The 20,000-nt window shown below is 46.0% G+C and overlaps 2 protein-coding genes across 2 annotated transcripts in view; one reads left to right on the top strand and one right to left on the bottom strand.

Annotated features, from left to right (window-relative positions):
• The window catches only part of LOC143106005 (carnitine O-acetyltransferase), a 19,640-nt gene extending 6,038 nt beyond the window's left edge, over positions 1-13,602 (top strand). Inside the window, exons 7-14 of the mRNA XM_076270165.1 lie at positions 2,686-2,864; positions 4,495-4,595; positions 4,957-5,082; positions 7,086-7,208; positions 8,132-8,267; positions 8,533-8,595; positions 9,055-9,192; positions 12,439-13,602. Of these exons, the coding sequence (XP_076126280.1) occupies positions 2,686-2,864; positions 4,495-4,595; positions 4,957-5,082; positions 7,086-7,208; positions 8,132-8,267; positions 8,533-8,595; positions 9,055-9,192; positions 12,439-12,630 (1,058 nt within the window). The 3' untranslated portion in view covers positions 12,631-13,602. The remainder of the gene's footprint in view (positions 1-2,685; positions 2,865-4,494; positions 4,596-4,956; positions 5,083-7,085; positions 7,209-8,131; positions 8,268-8,532; positions 8,596-9,054; positions 9,193-12,438) is intronic.
• A 2,171-nt stretch (positions 13,603-15,773) lies between these two features.
• The window catches only part of adamts13 (ADAM metallopeptidase with thrombospondin type 1 motif, 13), a 33,427-nt gene continuing 29,200 nt past the window's right edge, over positions 15,774-20,000 (bottom strand). Inside the window, exons 36-38 of the mRNA XM_076270722.1 lie at positions 19,680-19,859; positions 18,201-18,373; positions 15,774-16,469 (exon numbers count right to left, since the gene is read on the bottom strand). Of these exons, the coding sequence (XP_076126837.1) occupies positions 16,314-16,469; positions 18,201-18,373; positions 19,680-19,859 (509 nt within the window). The 3' untranslated portion in view covers positions 15,774-16,313. The remainder of the gene's footprint in view (positions 16,470-18,200; positions 18,374-19,679; positions 19,860-20,000) is intronic.

The following is a 20,000-nucleotide window of genomic DNA, read 5'->3' as shown; positions in this document are numbered from 1 at the left end:
ATTTAATTGACTTTATTGTTAAACACAAATGGCGATACTGACAAACTTAAAAGAACAAACCCTCTCTAGTGGCTAACTCACTGACTAACAGGGCCTAATGGTAAGAGCTGACACTAACTAAACTCCGAACTTAACTGCTCAGTCTGTTGCCAGAGTCTCTGCTCCACTGAGCAACATCACCAGGGAGAAAGAGAGAGGGAATGGAACCTGAACTCTGAACCTAGCCAGTGTGTCTCCCCCCAGATATGTCTCCCTCACCCGCCACCCAAGAGTAACCGTCCTATTCAGGGATTAGCTTGGGTTTGCAGCGGCAAAGGTTTGGCTGTTGGTTGCGGTCATGTTCAACTCACACACACACATACACACACACACAGACACACACACACACACACACACACACACACACAGACACACACACACACACCCACACACACAGACACACACACACACACATACAGACAGACACAGACAGACACAGAGAGAGAGAGAGACATACACACAAAGACACAGACACACACACAGACACACACACACACACACACACACACACACACACACACACACACACAGACACACACACACAGACACAGACACACACACACACACACACACACACACACACACACACATACAGACAGACAGACACAGACAGACACACAGAGAGAGAGAGACATACACACAAAGACACAGACACACACACACACACACACACACACACATACACCGCCATACAGACACAGACAGACACACACACAGAGTGAGACATACACACAAAGACACAGACACACACATACAGACACAGACAGACACACACACAGAGCGAGACATACACACAAAGACACACACACAGACACGCACACACACAGACACACGCACACACACACACACACACACACACACACACACAGACACAGACAGACACACACATACAGACACATACAGACACACACACAGAGCGAGACATACACACAAAGACACACACACAGACACACGCACACACACACACACACACACACAGACATACACAGACACACACACACACACAGAGACACACACACACACACAGAAACACACACACACACAGACACACACACACACAAATACACACACACACAAATACACACACACACAAATACACACACACACACACACACAGACATACACACATACACACACACACACACACACACATGTTCTCCACAGCCAAAGAGATAAATAGAGAGAGAGAGAGAATAAGGGATGCAATGGAGAGAAGCAAGACACACCCAGAGAAAGCGGATGAAAAAAGGAGAGACAGGGCCAGATGTATGTTTTTGTGCCCACATCAGGCATATTTCATTCGCAAAGTGCACGTAAAAGCATGGCGAGGTATGTACAAACAGGCCGCACTGAGGAAAAAGCGTAGACTGCCTGTTGTGGGAGCTGCAAATGGCTATTAGCGCTTTTCCGTGTCATGCATATGCATTCATAGGCGGGTCAGGGGAAAGTGGGAGTATCGCACACTTCGCAAACACAGCAGACGACAAGTGCTAATAGCATTGATTAGGTATTCCGCCATATGTATGAAAACAGCGCATATCTGTTTTGCGGTGAAAAACTCGCGGTTGAATGAGTCAATTAGAGAAACTTTTAGAGACAGCTGAATAAGTATTCAGAGCATCAGTTTTCTTCATTGTGCAATAAATAGTTCAAGTATTTTTAAGTAGATTAGTAGAACTACTAGGCCTATACTCTGTATGTCGCTGCTCGTTGACATCTTATTATCATGTATGATCGCTAAAGTTTTTTTCTTTTTAATGTCGCAATTGGTTAACTATTCAACTGCGCTTGTGGTTCAGCTGTGGGCACGCAATTAGCTTTGCAGAGGGGGCGGGGAAACAACTACAGATATGATAGTAATATGTAATAACACATCCAACGCAGATCACGATCACCCTTAAACAGAAAGATCACCTCAGTTTTCTTGAGCTGTAGTATTGTTTACCTCAGATCTCCATGGCGACCATTGAGCACTGGTAACCACTTTATCCAACAAAAACAGATGTGCGGTGGCACCCCTAAATCATAATGTACTGGAAAAATATTTTGCATGTGTTGTTTCTACATATATTGGAACACTTTTAGCACCCAGCCATATCAAAATTCAAAAATTGTGTTTTTTGATGCACCCTAATGCACAACCTCATCAAAGGTAGAACATACACATAATCTCATCAAAGGTAGAACATATGCACAACCTCATCAAAGGTAGAACATACACAATCTCATCAAAGGTAGAATATATGCACAACCTCATCAAAGGTAGAACATACGCACAACCTCATCAAAGGTAGAACACACACATAATCTCATCAAAGGTAGAACATATGCTCAACCTCATCAAAGGTAGAACATATGCACAACCACATCAAAGGTAGAACATACACATAATCTCATCAAAGGTAGAACATATGCACAACCTCATCAAAGGTAGAACATACGCACAACCTCATCAAAGGTAGAACATATGCATTACCTCATCAAAGGTAGAATATACGCACAAGATCATCAAAAGTAAAATATATGCACTACCTCGTGGAAGACAACATACACACAAGCTTAGGGCAAGGGCCTTATATTCAAGGTTCAGCACCAATCCTTGTGTTTGTTTGAATCATGTATTCTCTGTTTGTTCTGGGGCGCCAGATAAGACTAATAAGGAGTCTGTGCGGGCGATCCAGAAGAGCATATTCACCGTGTGCCTGGACGCCCCGCTGCCCAGCGTGTCTGACCAGCTGTACTACAGCCGGGTGGCCGCCCAGATGCTGCACGGCGGGGGCAGTCGCTGGAACAGTGGCAACCGCTGGTTTGATAAGACCCTGCAGGTCAGTGCCCGCCACAGTGCCACCCTTTGTGGACTGGGAACCCTGGGACATGCGTGGGGTCTTGGCTACTCTACTCTATTCTATTCTACTCTACTCTACTCTATTCTACTCTATTCTACTCTACTCTATTCTACTCTATTCTACTCTACTCTATTCTACTCTATTCTACTCTACTCTACTCTACTCTACTCTATTCTATTCTATTCTACTCTATTCTATTCTATTCTACTCTATTTTACTCTACTCTACTCTATTCTACTCTATTCTACTCTACTCTACTCTACTCTATTCTATTCTATTCTACTCTATTCTATTCTATTCTACTCTATTCTACTCTACTCTACTCTATTCTACTCTATTCTATTCTACTCTATTCTATTCTACTCTCCACTCCTCTATTCTACTCTCCACTCCTCCACTCATCTCTACTCTACTCCTCTCTCCTCTACTCTACTCTACTCATCTCTACTCTACTCCTCTCTCCTCTACTCTACTCTACTCTATTCTACTCTATTCTATTCTACTCACCACTCCCCCCCTCTACTCCTCTCTCCTTTACTCTACTCTATTCTACTCTACTCTACTCATCTTTACTCTACTCATCTTTACTCTACTCCTCTCTCCTCTACTTTCCTCATCTCTACTCATCTCTACTCTACTCATCTCTACTCTACTCTACTTATCTCTCTACTCCTCTCTCCTCTACTCTACTCTACTCATCCCTACTCTACTCATCTCTACTCTACTCTGCTTATCTCTCTACTCCTCTCTCCTCTACTCTACTCTACTCATCTCTACTCTACTCTACTCTACTCTACTTATCTCTGTACTCCTCTCTCCTCTACTGTACTCATCTCTACTCTACTCTACTCATCTCTACTCTACTCATCTCTACTCATCTCTACACTACTCTACTCCTCTCTACTCCTCTCTCCTCTACTCTACTCTACTCATCTCTACTCTACTCTACTCTACTTATCTCTCTACTCCTCTCTCCTCTACTCTACTCATCTCTACTCATCTCTACTCTACTCTACACTACTCTACTCCTCTCTACTCCTCTCTCCTCTACTCTACTTTACTCATCTCTACTCTACTCATCTCTACTCTACTCTACTCTACTCTACTTATCTCTCTACTCCTCTCTCCTCTACTCTACTCTACTCATCTCTACTCTACTCTACTCTACTCATCTCTACTCTACTCATCTCTACTCTCCTCTACTCTACACTACTCTATTCTACTCTACTCCTCTCTACTCTACTCTCCTCTATTCTACTCTATACTATTCTACACTACTCTACTCCTCTCTACTCTACTCTCCTCTACTCTACTCTACACTACTCTACTCTACTCTATTCTACTCTACTCTACTCTACACTACTCTACTGTATCGTACTCTACTCATATTGTTGTTTCTAAATGTCTTTCCCAGCCCACACCTCTTATTGATTTCATGAAATGTGAATGCTAGTTGGTCATCAAACTAGGACTAATGAATACAATCAGGACAAAGCAAACAGACCAGTAGCAGACTGTTGGCAGAGGAAGGGATGAAAAGAGGAGATTTATGAGAGGAGTAGTCTGGTCCACTTGCAGCTTGTCATGTGTGTTTGTTTTCCCCTCTCAGTTCATCATTGGAGAGGATGGCTCGTGTGGACTCATCTATGAGCATGCACCAACAGAGGGTCCTCCCATCATGTATCTGGTGGACTATGTGGTCGAGTACATGTAAGTACCCAACCTACCCAACCCAGTGGTTGAGTGTAAGTACCCAACCCAGTGGTTGAGTGTAAGTACCCAACCCAGTGGTCGAGTAACCCAGTGGTCGAGTATATGTAAGTACCCAACCCAGGGTCACCAGGATGCTAGCGTGTCAGGGTACTTGAGGGTTATCAGAGTTTATTATTAGTCTGCTAGTCTGTCTGGATGGAAGGATCAGTGTTATAGCCTGTCTGAGTAGATATGTGCTATCAGTGTAGTAAAGTATTATTTATCTACCAAGTTTGAGCAGTGCTCTCTTTGTGTGTGTGTGTGTATTGGTGTGTGTGTGTGTGTGTGTGTGTGTGTGTGTGTGTGTGTGTCGTGACAGGAAGAGGTCCCCGACCCAGATGGTCCGTACTCCCATGATCCCGCTGCCGATGCCCCACAAGCTCCGCTTCAACATCACCCCCGAGATCAAGAAGGACATCGAGAAGGCCAAGCAGAATATGAACATGTAAGCAGAGACACAGCACTCAAAGCATCCTCCATAGAAATGCATGGGCTTAGTTCATAATGCCACTATAACGCATCCTCCATAGAAATGCATGGGCTTAGTTCATAATGCCACTATAACGCATCCTCCATAGACATGCATGGGCTTAGTTCATAATGCCACTATAACGCATCCTCTATAGAAATGCATGGGCTTAGTTTAGAATGCCACTATAACGCATCCTCCATAGACATGCATGGGCTTAGTTCATAATGCCACTATAACGCATCCTCTATAGAAATGCATGGGCTTAGTTCATAATGCCACTATAACGCATCCTCCATAGAAATGCATGGGCTTAGTTCATAATGCCACTATAACGCATCCTCCATAGACATGCATGGGCTTAGTTCATAATGCCACTATAACGCATCCTCTATAGAAATGCATGGGCTTAGTTCATAATGCCACTATAACGCATCCTCCATAGACATGCATGGGATTAGTTCATAATGCCACTATAACGCATCCTCCATAGAAATGCATGGGCTTAGTTCATAATGCCACTATAACGCATCCTCCATAGAAATGCATGGGCTTAGTTCATAATGCCACTATAACGCATCCTCCATAGAAATGCATGGGCTTAGTTCATAATGGCAATATAACGCATCCTCCATAGAAATGCATGGGCTTAGTTCATAATGGCAATATAACGCATCCTCCATAGAAATGCATGGGCTTAGTTCATAATGGCAATATAACGCATCCTCCATAGAAATGCATGGGCTTAGTTTAGAATGCCAATATAACGCATCCTCCATAGACATGCATGGGCTTAGTTTAGAATGGCAATATAAAGCATCCTCCATAGAAATGCATGGGCTTAGTTCATAATGGCAATATAACGCATCCTCCATAGAAATGCATGGGCTTAGTTCATTATGGCAATATAACGCATCCTCCATAGAAATGCATGGGCTTAGTTTAGAATAGCAATATAACGCATCCTCCATAGAAATGCATGGGGTTAGTTCAGAATGCCAATATATTGGCCGCCATATTGCTGAGGGCAAACACCTTACTGTCTATCACAGACACCTGTCTGATTTCCACTTGGAGACACCTGTAATTCCATTGGCCTTCAGTGATTTACCGCTTGATTGTTGCCCCCACCAAGATGGCGGCATTACATTCTGGAGCCCAATGCGGTATCTAGGTTTCTAATATCTATGCCCAAAAGGACTTGATGAGTCCGCAGGGTGCTGTGGCTAAAAGGGAGAGAGAGGAAACACCCTCGTCGCTGCTGCTGTTGTGTAGATTGTATGAGGGTTTGGTGGGGTTGCTGCTTCGTGGTGGGGTTGCTGCTTCGTGGTGGGGTTGCTGCTTCGTGGTGGGGTGCTTCGTGGTGGGGTTGCTGCTTCGTGGTGGGGTGCTTTGTGGTGGGGTTGCTGCTTCGTGGTGGGGTTGCTGCTTCGTGGTGGGGTTGCTGCTTCGTGGTGGGGTTGCTGCTTCGTGGTGGGGTTGCTGCTTCGTGGTGGGGTTGCTGCTTCGTGGTGGGGTGCTTCGTGGTGGGGTTGCTGCTTCGTGGTGGGGTGCTTTGTGGTGGGGTTGCTGCTTCGTGGTGGGGTTGCTGCTTCGTGGTGGGGTTGCTGCTTCGTGGTGGGGTGCTTCGTGGTGGGGTGGCTGCTTCGTGGTGGGGTGCTTCGTGGTGGGGACGCTGCTTCGTACACAGTAGACCTGGGTAGATCTGGGTTCAATACCCAACCGTTTCAACTCTCAGTAACTTGCTTCGGCTAAAAGCACCATCTAAATACCTTAACCTTATTTATTATTTATTTATTATAGACCTGGCATGGAACTGCTGACATTACCAACAATATATAGCATCATAGTTTTTATTTAAATTAACCATGTAAATACATGAATGTGCTCAGTAATCTCAGTCATCTGAAAGAGTCCAGTAAAATGCTTCTCCAGTGAAGATGTTCATTATGTCCCCTGTCCTCTCTTCTGTCCTGCAGCATGGTCCATGATCTGGACGTGAGGGCGTTTATATTTTCCGAGTTTGGGAAAGAAGTCCTTAAAGCCAACAAGATGAGTCCAGATGGCTTCATCCAGATGGCCATGCAGTTGGCCTACTACAGGTCTGACCATTACTGACCGTCTACTGACCGTCTACTACAGATTAGAGATCTGACCATAACTGACTGTCTACTACAGATTAGAGATCTGATCATTACTGACCGTCTACTACAGATTAGAGATCTCTACAGATTAGAGGTCTGACCATTACTGACCGTGTACTACAGTTTAGAGATCTGATCATTACTGACCATCTACTGACCGTCTACTACAGATTAGAGATCTGACCATTACTGACCGTCTACTACAGATTAGAGTTCTGATCATTACTGACCGTCTACTACAGATTAGAGATCTACAGATTAGAGATCTAACCATTACTGACCATCTACTACAGATTAGAGTTCTGACCATTACTGACCGTCTACTACAGATTAGAGTTCTGACCATTATTGACCGTCTACTACAGATTAGAGATCTGACCATTACTGACCGTCTACTACAGATTAGAGTTCTGACCATTATTGACCGTCTACTACAGATTAGAGATCTGACCATTACTGACCGTCTACTACAGATTATAGTTCTGACCATTACTGATCTTCTACTACAGATTAGAGATCTGACCATTACTGATCATCTACTACAGATTAGAGTTCTGACCATTACTGACGGTCTACTACAGATTAGAGTGTAATTACTGTAACTGATGATTTGCTAGGCTCAAGGTTTAATCAGTCATCACTGAGAGTACATTAATGTCCTGTATGTATTGATGGCTCTCCTCATGTCAGGTGAGAGCCAGGTCAGATAGGGTAAGTGTGTTTTGTGTTTACTGTTAAAGACTGCATTTGGTATTGAACACATCTGTATTGAACATCCTGTTCCTAAACGGTTACGGTACGAATACGTGTACATTTACACCTCCACTGTGTTATGTTAAAGAATATAAGGAGGATGTTCACAAGACCTTGTTGTGTTATAGAATGTATAAGGAATGCTGCTCCACCTATGAGAGTTCATCCCTGAGGATGTTTAAGCTGGGCCGAACGGAAACAATCCGCTCCACCTCTGTAGACTCGTTCGCATTTGTTAAAGCCATGGACGACCCAGCCAAACAGGTCAGTCAACTTTCACTTAAGTGTCTGTCATGTGTAGACATGTGTGTAAGGGTGTGGGTGCATGTTTATGTTTTTTGGCTCTGTGTGTGTGTGTGTGTGATAGAGAGAGAGAGAGAGAGAGAGAGAGAGAGAGAATGAGAGAGAGAGACAGAGAGAGAGAGAGAGAGAGAGAGAGAGAGAGAGAGAGAGAGAGAGAGAAAGAGGGATGCCTGTCTTCGGATACACCTGATTTACTTTGTGTATTTGGTGTTGTGTGTGTTGACAGAACTCTGAGAAAGTGGCCCTACTGGTGAAGGCCATCAAATCGCACAGAACTTATGCTGACCAGGTGAGATCACATGCAGTAGCTTACTGACCACCACCACAGTGCTAAGTCACATATGACCTGCCATTTTACACATTTCTTAAACATTGTGTCTACAATTAAACACTTCAAGATGTTCAGTTTAGTTTGATCATGTTTTTATTTCTATTTTATCAGAGCAAATCTAAACCTCTCACAGGGTGGTCAGTCTTTGTTCAAGTTAGTTCTAAGCGTTGTCAGATATACCAGTGTTGGTCATTCCACTACTCTTGTGTTAAAAATCAGTCACCATGCCATGTGCCACAAACACAAACACACTCACACACACACACACACACACACACACACACACACACACACATAAGCTATGTTTGGTTTCTGTGTTTTAGCTGCCCTCTACTAGTCTGCTTAACCGGGTCTCTCCCCCCTCTCTCTTTCTCTCTCTCTCTCTGCCCCTCTTCCTCTCCCCCCCCCCCCCCGCAGGCTATTCATGGGCAGGCCATTGACCGGCACCTGCTGGGTCTGAAGATGATAGCCATTGAGGACCTCACGTCCCTCCCTGAGCTCTTTATGGACACGGCCTACGCTGTGGCTATGCACTATAACCTCTATACCAGTCAGGTGTGTGTGTGTGTGTATGTATGTATGTGTGTGTGTGTATATGTGGGTGTGTTTGTGTGTGTGTGTGTCTGTGAGTGTGCGTGTGTGTATGTATGTGTGCGTGTGTGTGTGTGTGTGTATGTGTGTGTGTGTGTGTGTCTGTGAGCGTGTGTGTGTGTGCGTCTATGAGTGTGTGTGTGTGTGTGTCTGTGTCTGTGAGTGTTTGTGTGTGTCTGTGAGTGTGTGTGTGTGTGCGTGTCTGTGAGTGTGTGTGTGTGTGTCTGTGAGTGTGTATGTGTGTGCGTGTCTGTGAGTATGTGTGTGTGCGTGTGTGTGTGTGTGTCTGTGAGTGTGTGTGTGTGTGCGTGTGTGTGAGTGTGTGTGTGCGTGTGTGGCCCATGACTCGTTCACTTTCCACTGGTTACGGTATCCATGTAATTCAACCCTTCTCCCCCTCATCTCCCACGGCTGAGTAGTGTCATCGTGTCTGCTGTTTTCAGACATGGAAGGGCTCTTTAAACATCATTATAAACTTCAGCATAACCAGAGAGGATTAGTGTCAACATCTGGCCACCAGCTGAGAAAGGCAAGCGGGAGAGTTGTGCTCCATAAACAGGATGTGTTTATTGTGCTCCATAAACAGGATGTGTTTATTCTGCTCCATAAACAGGATGTGAGGGTGACAGTCACATGTACACATCCTGTGCTGTGACGTGTCATTTCCCAGAGGTGGTTCTAACGCAGCATACACATTGCTAGTGATTCACTTATCGCCTGTGACGTGTACACATGTGATTCACTTATCGCCTGTGACGTGTACATGTGATTCACTTATCGCCTGTGACATGTACACATGTGATTCACTTATCGCCCGTGACGTGTACACATGTGATTCACTTATCGCCCGTGACGTGTACACATGACTCCCTCATCCCCCGTGACTTGTACACACGTGATTCACTTATCGCCCGATGAAATAGTTGAAATAGTTGAAGCTTAACGTTTTGCATCACCAATGGTTATTTCTGTAATCGCTGAATTACGTTGACACTCCATACGTTGGACCGGGGAAATGTCATACAGATACATTTCTCAGCCCCACGTCCGTCTCTAGGGGGAAATTAGATAGATAGATAGATAGATAGATACTTTATTGATCCCCAAGGGGAAATTCAAGAGCTGGAATCATATCACTGATTCCAATGTGTAAGACAGGTAGCGGTAACACATTACATCTAGTTATTCATTCACAGGACGTTCAATTCTACTAACGCAACATTTCGCATCACCAGTGGTTATTCCGCCTGTAATCGCTGAATTACAGTAACACTCCATTGTCTTCTGTGCTAGTCTCCTGAGTGTGTGTGACTGGGCCTTAAAGGTAAACTCAGGAGTAAAATGCACTTTAAAATCAATTTACGGATGATTGGGAGGACATACGTTGAGTTGACATCAAAATCATGTCATTCGGATGTGTTTTGAGAAAGTTCGATTTTACCGTTTTTAGTCAAAACTCGTTAGCCTGGAAGTGACCCGGGCATGTCATTTCGCCACTACAAAACGCTATTTTTATACCTCTTCTACAGTTCCAAACAACATTGCACTTACGTGGTAGTGAGTAGAGGGTCCCTAAAGCCAAACCGAAGTATCCCGAGGTCTTTATGTGGTCGGATAGAGAGTCCACATAACACAGGTTGGAATTTTGAAATGTCACGTGACGTGATGTCTCGCTGTTACAAAATTCCAACCTGTTAGTAAGCTAGGGTTTGCTGTTGCATACAACTTCATTTCAATTTCGAAAGAAATACTGGACTGGATGTTTTTTGTTTTTTTAAACGGCGACGAAATTGTGAATTTCCAGAGCGTGTTACTCCACACTCAACAATCGACTCCTACGGACTTTCCCCTAAAGATGGCAGCTGCAGCAGCAACATTTCCGGAAAGGTACTGGCTTGATGAATTGACTGGCTGATTCATTCTGGACTCTCTATCCGACCACATAAAGACCTCGGGATACTTCGGTTTGGCTTTAGGGACCCTCTACTCACTACCACGTAAGTGCAATGTTGTTTGGAACTGTAAAAGAGGTATAAAAATAGCATTTTGTAGCGGCGAAATGACATGTCCGGGTCACTTCCAGGCTAACGAGTTTTGACTAAAAACAGTAAAATCGAACTTTCTCAAAACACATCCAAATTACATGATTTTGATGTCAACTCAACGTATGTCCTCCCAATCATCAGTATATTGATCTAAAGTGCATTTTACTCCGGATAATTCCTTTAAGACAGACTGTGTGATGTCTCCTGTGTGTGTGTGACTGTGTGATGTCTCCTGTGTGTGTGTGTGTGTGTGTATGTGTGTGTGTGTGTGTGTGTGTGTAACTGTGTGATGTCTCCTGTGTGTGTGTGACTGGGCCTTAAGACAGGCTGTGTGATGTCTCCTGTGTGTGTGTGTGTGACTCTGCTAGTCTCCTGTGTGTGTGTGTGTGTGACTGTGCTAGTCTCGTGTGTGTGTGTGAGTGTGTGATGTCTACTGTGTATGTGTGTGTGTGACTGTGTGATGTCTCCTGTGTGTGTGTGTGACTGTGTGATGTCTCCTGTGTGTGTGTGTGTGTGACTGTGTGATGTCTCCTGTGTGTGTGTGTGTGTGTGTGTGATGTCTCCTGTGTGTTTGTGAGTGTGTGACTGTGTGATGTCTCCTGTGTGTGTGTGTCTGTGTGACTGTGTGATGTCTCCTGTGTGTGTGTGTGACTGTGTGATGTCTCCTGTGTGTGTGTGTGTGTGACTGTCTGATGTCTCCTGTGTGTGTGTGTGTGTGTGTGTGTGTGTAACTGTGTGATGTCTTCTGTGTGTGTAACTGTGTGATGTCTCCTGTGTGTGTGTGTGTGTGTGTGTAACTGTGTGATGTCTTCTGTGTGTGTAACTGTGTGATGTCTCCTGTGTGTGTGTGTGTAACTGTGTAATGTCTTCTGTGTGTGTAACTGTGTGATGTCTCCTGTGTGTGTGTGTGTGTGTGTGTAACTGTGTGATGTCTTCTGTGTGTGTAACTGTGTGATGTCTCCTGTGTGTGTGTGTGTAACTGTGTGATGTCTTCCGTGTGTGTAACTGTGTGATGTCTCCTGTGTGTGTGTGTGTAACTGTGTGATGTCTTCTGTGTGTGTAACTGTGTGATGTCTCCTGTGTGTGTGTGTGTGTGTAACTGTGTGATGTCTCCTGTGTGTGTGTGTGTGTGTGTGTGTGTGTAACTGTGTGATGTCTATTCCAGGTGGGCTCCAAGACAGACTGCGTGATGTGCCTGGGTCCGATCGTGCCGGATGGCTACGGCGTGTGCTACAACCCCATGGCCAGCCACATCAACTTCAGTGTGACGGCCTTCAACAGCTGCGAGGAGACCAACGCCACCAGGTTCTCCCAGTCCCTGGAGGAGGCGCTGCAGGACATGCGGAAGATGCTGTAGTAGCCCACGGCAACGTCCAGGCCCAGCGACTGTAGCCCATAGCAACGTCCAGGCCCAGCGACTGAGGACTGTGAGGGACGCATGGCACGCATGTCCCGGAATAAGCTAATAGACTCGAAACTAGGCCTACCAGAGCAGGGAAACACCCTCTTACACTCACACACACACACACACACGCACAGGTACACACACACACACACACACACAGAGGCACACACACACACACACACACACACACACACACACATATATATGTTAGGGGGCACTCTGTACTCTTGTCGGACTTGGCCAAGATTTGCTTGTTTCTTAAGTGTCCCACCACGTCCCACGTGACAGAATTGGGTGATAGGCGGTCAGCCTGTTCCAGTAGGAGGGTGACATAACAAAGGTTGCCTTGGCGACTATCTCCCTTAGTGCTCTAACCCACCGTGGCTAGTGAGTAATGACCAGAGGCTGGGGCTGAGAGCCAAACGCTCCGAAGTGTGTATCCCAGAAATGTGTGTGTCCCCGAGGAGCTCTGTGTACTAAAGTGGTGTGAACTGCTGACACTTACTTCGGCAGACATAGGACAGCCAAACTCCAGCCACTCAGGTCGTTTATTAAAAAAAACAAAAACCCTTTGTGTTGTACAGACAACACCCTTTGTTGTGTTCGAACATATTTAAAGTCTTTGTGTTGTCTTAAGAATGTATTTACAGTGTTTGTTTTGGAGGTCTTGCCTGCTGACTACCGTGTTGCTGCGTAGTCTTTGACTTTGACTCTATTTGACCAAGTGCTCCAACTTGTACTGCAGACTCCACTAGGAGACGCAGCAGTATAAAGCTCCCTGTGCCTTCCCTACGGTTTCTTATACCAGAGTTGCTACATGTAGTAACTCCATTCTGTCTGAAAATGGAAACTTATTTCATGAAGAGAGAGATATATCATTTGTATCACTTTGAAATAAACAATTAAACATCATATATTATCTTATACTGTACCTTATAGGCTACTAAATATATATATATATATATATATATATATATATATATATATATATATATATGTATGTATGACTATAGTGGTTATGTCCTTGAACTTGAATACTTTCCCAGTGCCAGTGTGTCAAGGCTTCACATCCTCATCTAGCCCAGACAGATGAGTGTGGCAGGGTCCAGTATATGAGGCAGAGACAGAGGTGTGTGTGTATGAATGAGTAGTGTGTGTTTGGCCGTGAAAGATGGCCATAGCATGTGCAAGGTGTGTGTGTCCCAGCACGGCAAACAAATAGTATGCGTGTGTGTGTGTGTCAGTAGTGTGTGTGAAAGATGTGTGTGTGTCCAGTCCATATGAACTGTTTGAACGAGCAGTGTGTGTCAAGTCCGGAAAAATGAGAATTGAGAATGGAAGTTGTGTGTATGTGTGTGTGTGTGTGTGTCAGGGCCGTACGAATGAGTATTGTGCGTGGAAGTTATGTGTGTGTGTGTCAGGGCCGGACGAATGAGTATTGTGCGTGGAAGTTATGTGTGTGTGTGTGTGTGTCAGGGCCGGACGAGTGAGTATTGCGCGTGGAAGGAGCCCTTGATGTGCTGGTAGTTATGTGTGTGTGCGTGTGTGTGTGTGTGTGTGTGTGTGCGTGACAGTGTTGCGCGGTCTGCCCGAAATTAAGCGGTCACCCGCGGTTATGAGTCATAAACAAAATATTTTAATGATATTCGGGTCATTTGCGGGCAGGTCAGTTAAAATTAATTAAATATATATTTTCTACAAATAGGCCTACTTAAAATATCACGAGAAAGCTAGCATCAATACAGTAAAGCATCAATACAGTAAAGTCAACAGTAAAGAAACAAGACGTGAGTTAAAATAATAAAGACACCCCTTCAGGAAAAGCGATATAGGCTATATGGTTATGGGCTAGGCCTACTTCTTGCGAAGCCATTTACAAGTATGACAGCCAAAACGGGCAGCCTGCAGGAATAAATGTTATGGCACAGACTACACAGCCATATCTACCGGTATGTATAGGTTCGCGCATGCATAAAAGTTACCTTAGTTCGTTGTGTTTGTGACTTTAAACAGTGGATGTGCTTTAGTAAAGCTTTGTGTTTCATTCAGCATTATAAACCAGTTCTTACGCTAACGTTTTGACCAGCAATGTATCTCTCTTGCCTACCTCGCCTCACCATTTCTGTTTTCGAAAGAAAGATGTATGTCCATGGCCTTCAAATCTTATCCTTTGTGCGTTGCGTGCGTGCTTGCGCTCTTATTCTCATTCTTTCTCCTGCGCAAACATTATGTCCTGCATGCTTACTGCGTGTAGTTCTACTGCATCAAGTTTCGTAAATAAATTAGTTTGTTTTTACAGAAATGGCCTACTGTCACACTGCATGCAGCCTATAACCAAAAGCACACATTTTGTAAATAAGCGGGTTGAATTTGCGGGTCGGGTATAATTTTGTCCTAATTAATATTCGCGGTCCGAGTTGCGGTCGGGTTGATTAAAATATCGGGCGACCGCGGGCCGCTTGTGACCAAACCCGCGCAACACTGGTGCGTGTGTGTGTGTGTGCGCTGGTCAGGGCCGGACGAGTGAGTATTGTGCGTGGAAGGAGCCCTTGATGTGCTGGTAGTTATGTGTGTGTGTGTGTGTGTGTGTGCGCGCTGGTCAGGGCCGGACGAGTGAGTATTGCGCGTGGAAGGAGCCCTTGATGTGCTGGTAGTTATGTGTGTGTGTGTGTGTGTGCTGGTCAGGGCCGGACGAGTGAGTATTGCGCGTGGAAGGAGCCCTTGATGTGCTGGTAGTTGTGTGTGTGTGTGCGCTGGTCAGGGCCGGACGAGTGAGTATTGCGCGTGGAAGGAGCCCTTGATGTGCTGGTAGTTGTGTGTGTGTGTGCGCTGGTCAGGGCCGGACGAGTGAGTATTGCGCGTGGAAGGAGCCCTTGATGTGCTGGTAGTTATGTGTGTGTGTGTGTGTGTGTGTGTGTATGTGTGTGTGCTGGTCAGGGCCGGACGAGTGAGTATTGCGCGTGGAAGGAGCCCTTGATGTGGTAGTTATGTGTGTGTGTGTGTGTGTGTGTGTGTGTGCGCGCTGCTCAGGGCCGGACGAGTGAGTATTGTGCGTGGAAGGAGCCTTTGATGTGCTGGTAGTTATGTGTGTGTGTGTGTGTGTGTGTGCGCGCTGGTCAGGGCCGGACGAGTGAGTATTGCGCGTGGAAGGAGCCCTTGATGTGCTGGTAGTTATGTGTGTGTGTGTGTGTGTGCTGGTCAGGGCCGGACGAGTGAGTATTGCGCGTGGAAGGAGCCCTTGATGTGCTGGTAGTTGTGTGTGTGTGTGCGCTGGTCAGGGCCGGACGAGTGAGTATTGCGCGTGGAAGGAGCCCTTGATGTGCTGGTAGTTGTGTGTGTGTGTGCGCTGGTCAGGGCCGGACGAGTGAGTATTGCGCGTGGAAGGAGCCCTTGATGTGCTGGTAGTTATGTGTGTGTGTGTGTGTGTGTGTGTGTATGTGTGTGTGCTGGTCAGGGCCGGACGAGTGAGTATTGCGCGTGGAAGGAGCCCTTGATGTGGTAGTTATGTGTGTGTGTGTGTGTGTGTGTGTGTGTGCGCGCTGGTCAGGGCCGGACAAGTGAGTATTGCGCGTGGAAGGAGCCCTTGATGTGCTGGTAGTCATGTGTGTGTGTGTGTGTGTGTGCGTGCGCGCTGGTCAGGGCCGGACGAGTGAGTATTGCGCGTGGAAGGAGCCCTTGATGTGCTGGTAGTCGCCGTGGAACTCCACCTCCGCTCTGCTCCCCTCGGAGCTCCACAGGAAGAGCTGGCGGCCAGAGAACACCGTCGTCTTCAGCGTGTCCACGTCTCGGATCTGACAACACACACACACACACACACACACACACACAGCAGCGGCCGGTCACTTTCAACCAGAACAACAACCGTTACTGCAGCTTTAAACATTCACACACACACACACACACAATATTATTGTAGGGTAATGTAACTGCGCTGGTTGACTGACCACACAACTCTGCCCTGCACCTGCCCATACTCGAACCCACGACATACAGCACCTCGGATTGGGAGCAAGCATGCTAGCAAGGGAGCTAAAACTCATGGTGCTAGTATCTCCTACTAGCACGTCTATTAAGGAGCTAAACCTCATGTGCTAGCATCTCTTACTAGCACGTCTATTAAGGAGCTAAACCTAGGGTTGCCACCTGTCCAGGATTTTCCTGATTGTCCAGGATTTTCATGGTCTGTCCAGGAAAATAAAAATAAAAATCCTGGACACTGAATGTCCCGGATTTTTGTACATGATGCACAAAATGTGTATTTCAGTTTAATTGAAGCGTGCCTACGTCCATAAACGTATGCACAGCCTTATTGGCTCTACAAAAATGACGTAGCATAACATGGGTGGTGGTGGTGGTGGGGGCACGCACCGTGGAGGTTCATTAGAAATTGTAAGGTGGAGACGGAGAGTGTGTGGGACAAGGAGAGACAGAGAAAGGAAAGTTTATTCCACATAAGCAAAAAAGCAGAACCTAATTATGTATTCCCCCTTTTTTCTCAATACTGCCCCCAGGTGTCCACAACTAAAAACTGTTGAAAATATAACAAAATAATAAAGGTCTGCTATTAAATAAAGCAATTAACTAAAAAAATAACTAGAAATTGTCATTCTTACTAATTTTAGCTATACAATTGTCGCTTAGAATGACGGTTTTTATCTTGGGTTAGATGTGCGAAAGGTGCCGTTGCTTACAAACAAAAAGGTTGATTGGATGGTCAAAATGTCCAGGATTTTTGTCAGACACAGGTGGCAACCCTAGCTAAACCTCATGTGCTAGCATGGTGCTAGCATCTCTTAATAAAACTCATAGGTGCTAGCATCTCTTAGCACGTCTATTAAGGAGCTAAACCTCATGTGCTAGCATGGTGCTAGCATCTCTTACTAAAACTCATGGGTGCTAGCATCTCTTAGCACGTCTATTAAGGAGCTAAACCTCATGTGCTAGCATGGTGCTAGCATCTCTTTCTAAAACTCATGGGTGCTAGCATCTCTTACTAGCTCGTCTATTAAGGAGCTAAACCTCATGTGCTAGCATGGTGCTAGCATCTCTTACTAGCACGTCTATTAAGGCGTTGGGAGGGAGGTTTACTATTGTACCAGCTGGATACTGTTAAGGGCCGTTCACACCAGGAATTATTATTCTTGGTGGGAACAGCCCTTTTTAGTAACACTCTCTGTGAAGTTCATTGCCATCACATTTATAACATGCTATTGTAAATTATTCTGAAAGTTATTCTACTGGGTAATGAATGCGTGCATAAATCATTATAGCAACTTAGAAGAAAGTGTTACCCCTGGATCTTGATCTGCAGGGAGGCAGAGTCTGTGTGTGTGTGTGTGTGTGTGTGTGTGTGTGTGTGTGTGTGTGTGTGTGTGTGTGTGACTCTCACCAGTATGTACAGTATGTGGTGTGTGTGGAGGTGGTGTTGAACATGCTGAGGGCCTGGATCTTGATCTGCAGGGAGGCAGAGTCTGTGTGTGTGTGTGTGTGTGTGTGTGTGTGTGTGTGTGTGTGACTCTCACCAGCACGTATGTGGTGTGTGTGGAGGTGGTGTTGAACATGCTGAGGGCCTGGATCTTGATCTGCAGGGAGGGCGGGGCGTTGATGAAGACCCTGCAGGCCTGAGCCGGAGAGGAAGAGTTCCGCGTCGGGTTCTCAATCACCCCAGAGGTGGCAAACAGCTGCACGTCACAGTCTGCAGGAAACACACACACACACACACACACACACACACACACACACACACACACACCATCACTACATCACAGCCTGAGTGACACACACACACACCATCACTAAAGTATGGGGTTCTCAATCACCCCAGAGGAGGCAAACAGCTGCACGTCACAGTCTGCAGGAAACACACACACACACACACACACACACACACACACACCATCACTACATCACAGCCTGAGTGACACACACACACACCATCACTAAAGTATGGGGTTCTCAATCACCCCAGAGGTGGCAAACAGCTGCACGTCACAGTCTGCAGGAAACACACACACACACACACACACACACACACACACACACACACACACACACACCATCACTGCATCACAGCCTGAGTGACACACACACACACCATCACTAAAGTATGGGGTTCTCAATCACCCCAGAGGTGGCAAACAGCTGCACGTCACAGTCTGCAGGAAACACACACACACACACACACACACACACACACACACACACACACACACACATCACTACATCACAGCCTGAGTGACACACACACACACCATCACTAAAGTATGGGGTTCTCAATCACCCCAGAGGTGGCAAACAGCTGCACGTCACAGTCTGCAGGAAACACACACACACACACACACACACACACACACACACCACCACCACACCACAGCCTGAGTGACACACACACACACCATCACTAAAGTATGGGGTTCTCAATCCCCCCAGAGGTGGCAAACAGCTGCACGTCACAGTCTGCAGGAAACACACACACACACACACACACACACACACACACACACACACCATCACTACATCACAGCCTGAGTGACACACACACACACCATCACTAAAGTATGGGGTTCTCAATCACCCCAGAGGTGGCAAACAGCTGCACGTCACAGTCTGCAGGAAACACACACACACACACACACACACACACACACACACACACACCATCACTACATCACAGCCTGAGTGACACACACACACACCATCACTAAAGTATGGGGTTCTCAATCACCCCAGAGGAGGCAAACAGCTGCACGTCACAGTCTGCAGGAAACACACACACACACACACACACACACACACCATCACTACATCACAGCCTGAGTGACACACACACACACACCATCACTAAAGTATGGGGTTCTCAATCACCCCAGAGGAGGCAAACAGCTGCACGTCACAGTCTGAGAGACACACACACACACACACCATAATTTTAATATCCCCGTATGGAAGAAACACACACACACACACCACGCTTGACCCATCCCTGCTGACCGGCATCTCACCCTGCTGATGGCTCTTCTTTGGGTTCTTTTGGCTGCTGTAGGTGAGCATCACTCCGTTGCCGGGGGTGATGCGTCCCTGCCTCACGAGCAGCACATTGGTACGTGACGTCAGCTCTTTGCCCTCCATCCTCTCACACTTCCTGATCAGGATGAGCCGGTCGTAGAACGCCACATACTCCTCTGCGGAGGACCAAGCGTCAGGTCACTCAGCACGGGACCGCGTAATATAAACACACTCCCATATACATATATATAAGTAAGTATATAAGTATATACTCTTTTGATCCCGTGAGGGAAATTTGGTCTCTGCATTTATCCCAA

Source organism: Alosa pseudoharengus, unplaced genomic scaffold, assembly GCF_046254945.1.
Source record: "Alosa pseudoharengus isolate Yale_2024_CS ecotype anadromous, Long Island Sound unplaced genomic scaffold, YU_APseudo_1.1 YU_APseudo_1.1_scf_6, whole genome shotgun sequence".
In the NCBI taxonomy this organism is placed as follows: domain Eukaryota; kingdom Metazoa; phylum Chordata; class Actinopteri; order Clupeiformes; family Clupeidae; genus Alosa; species Alosa pseudoharengus.
This window is presented reverse-complemented; position numbering and strand designations above follow the sequence as displayed.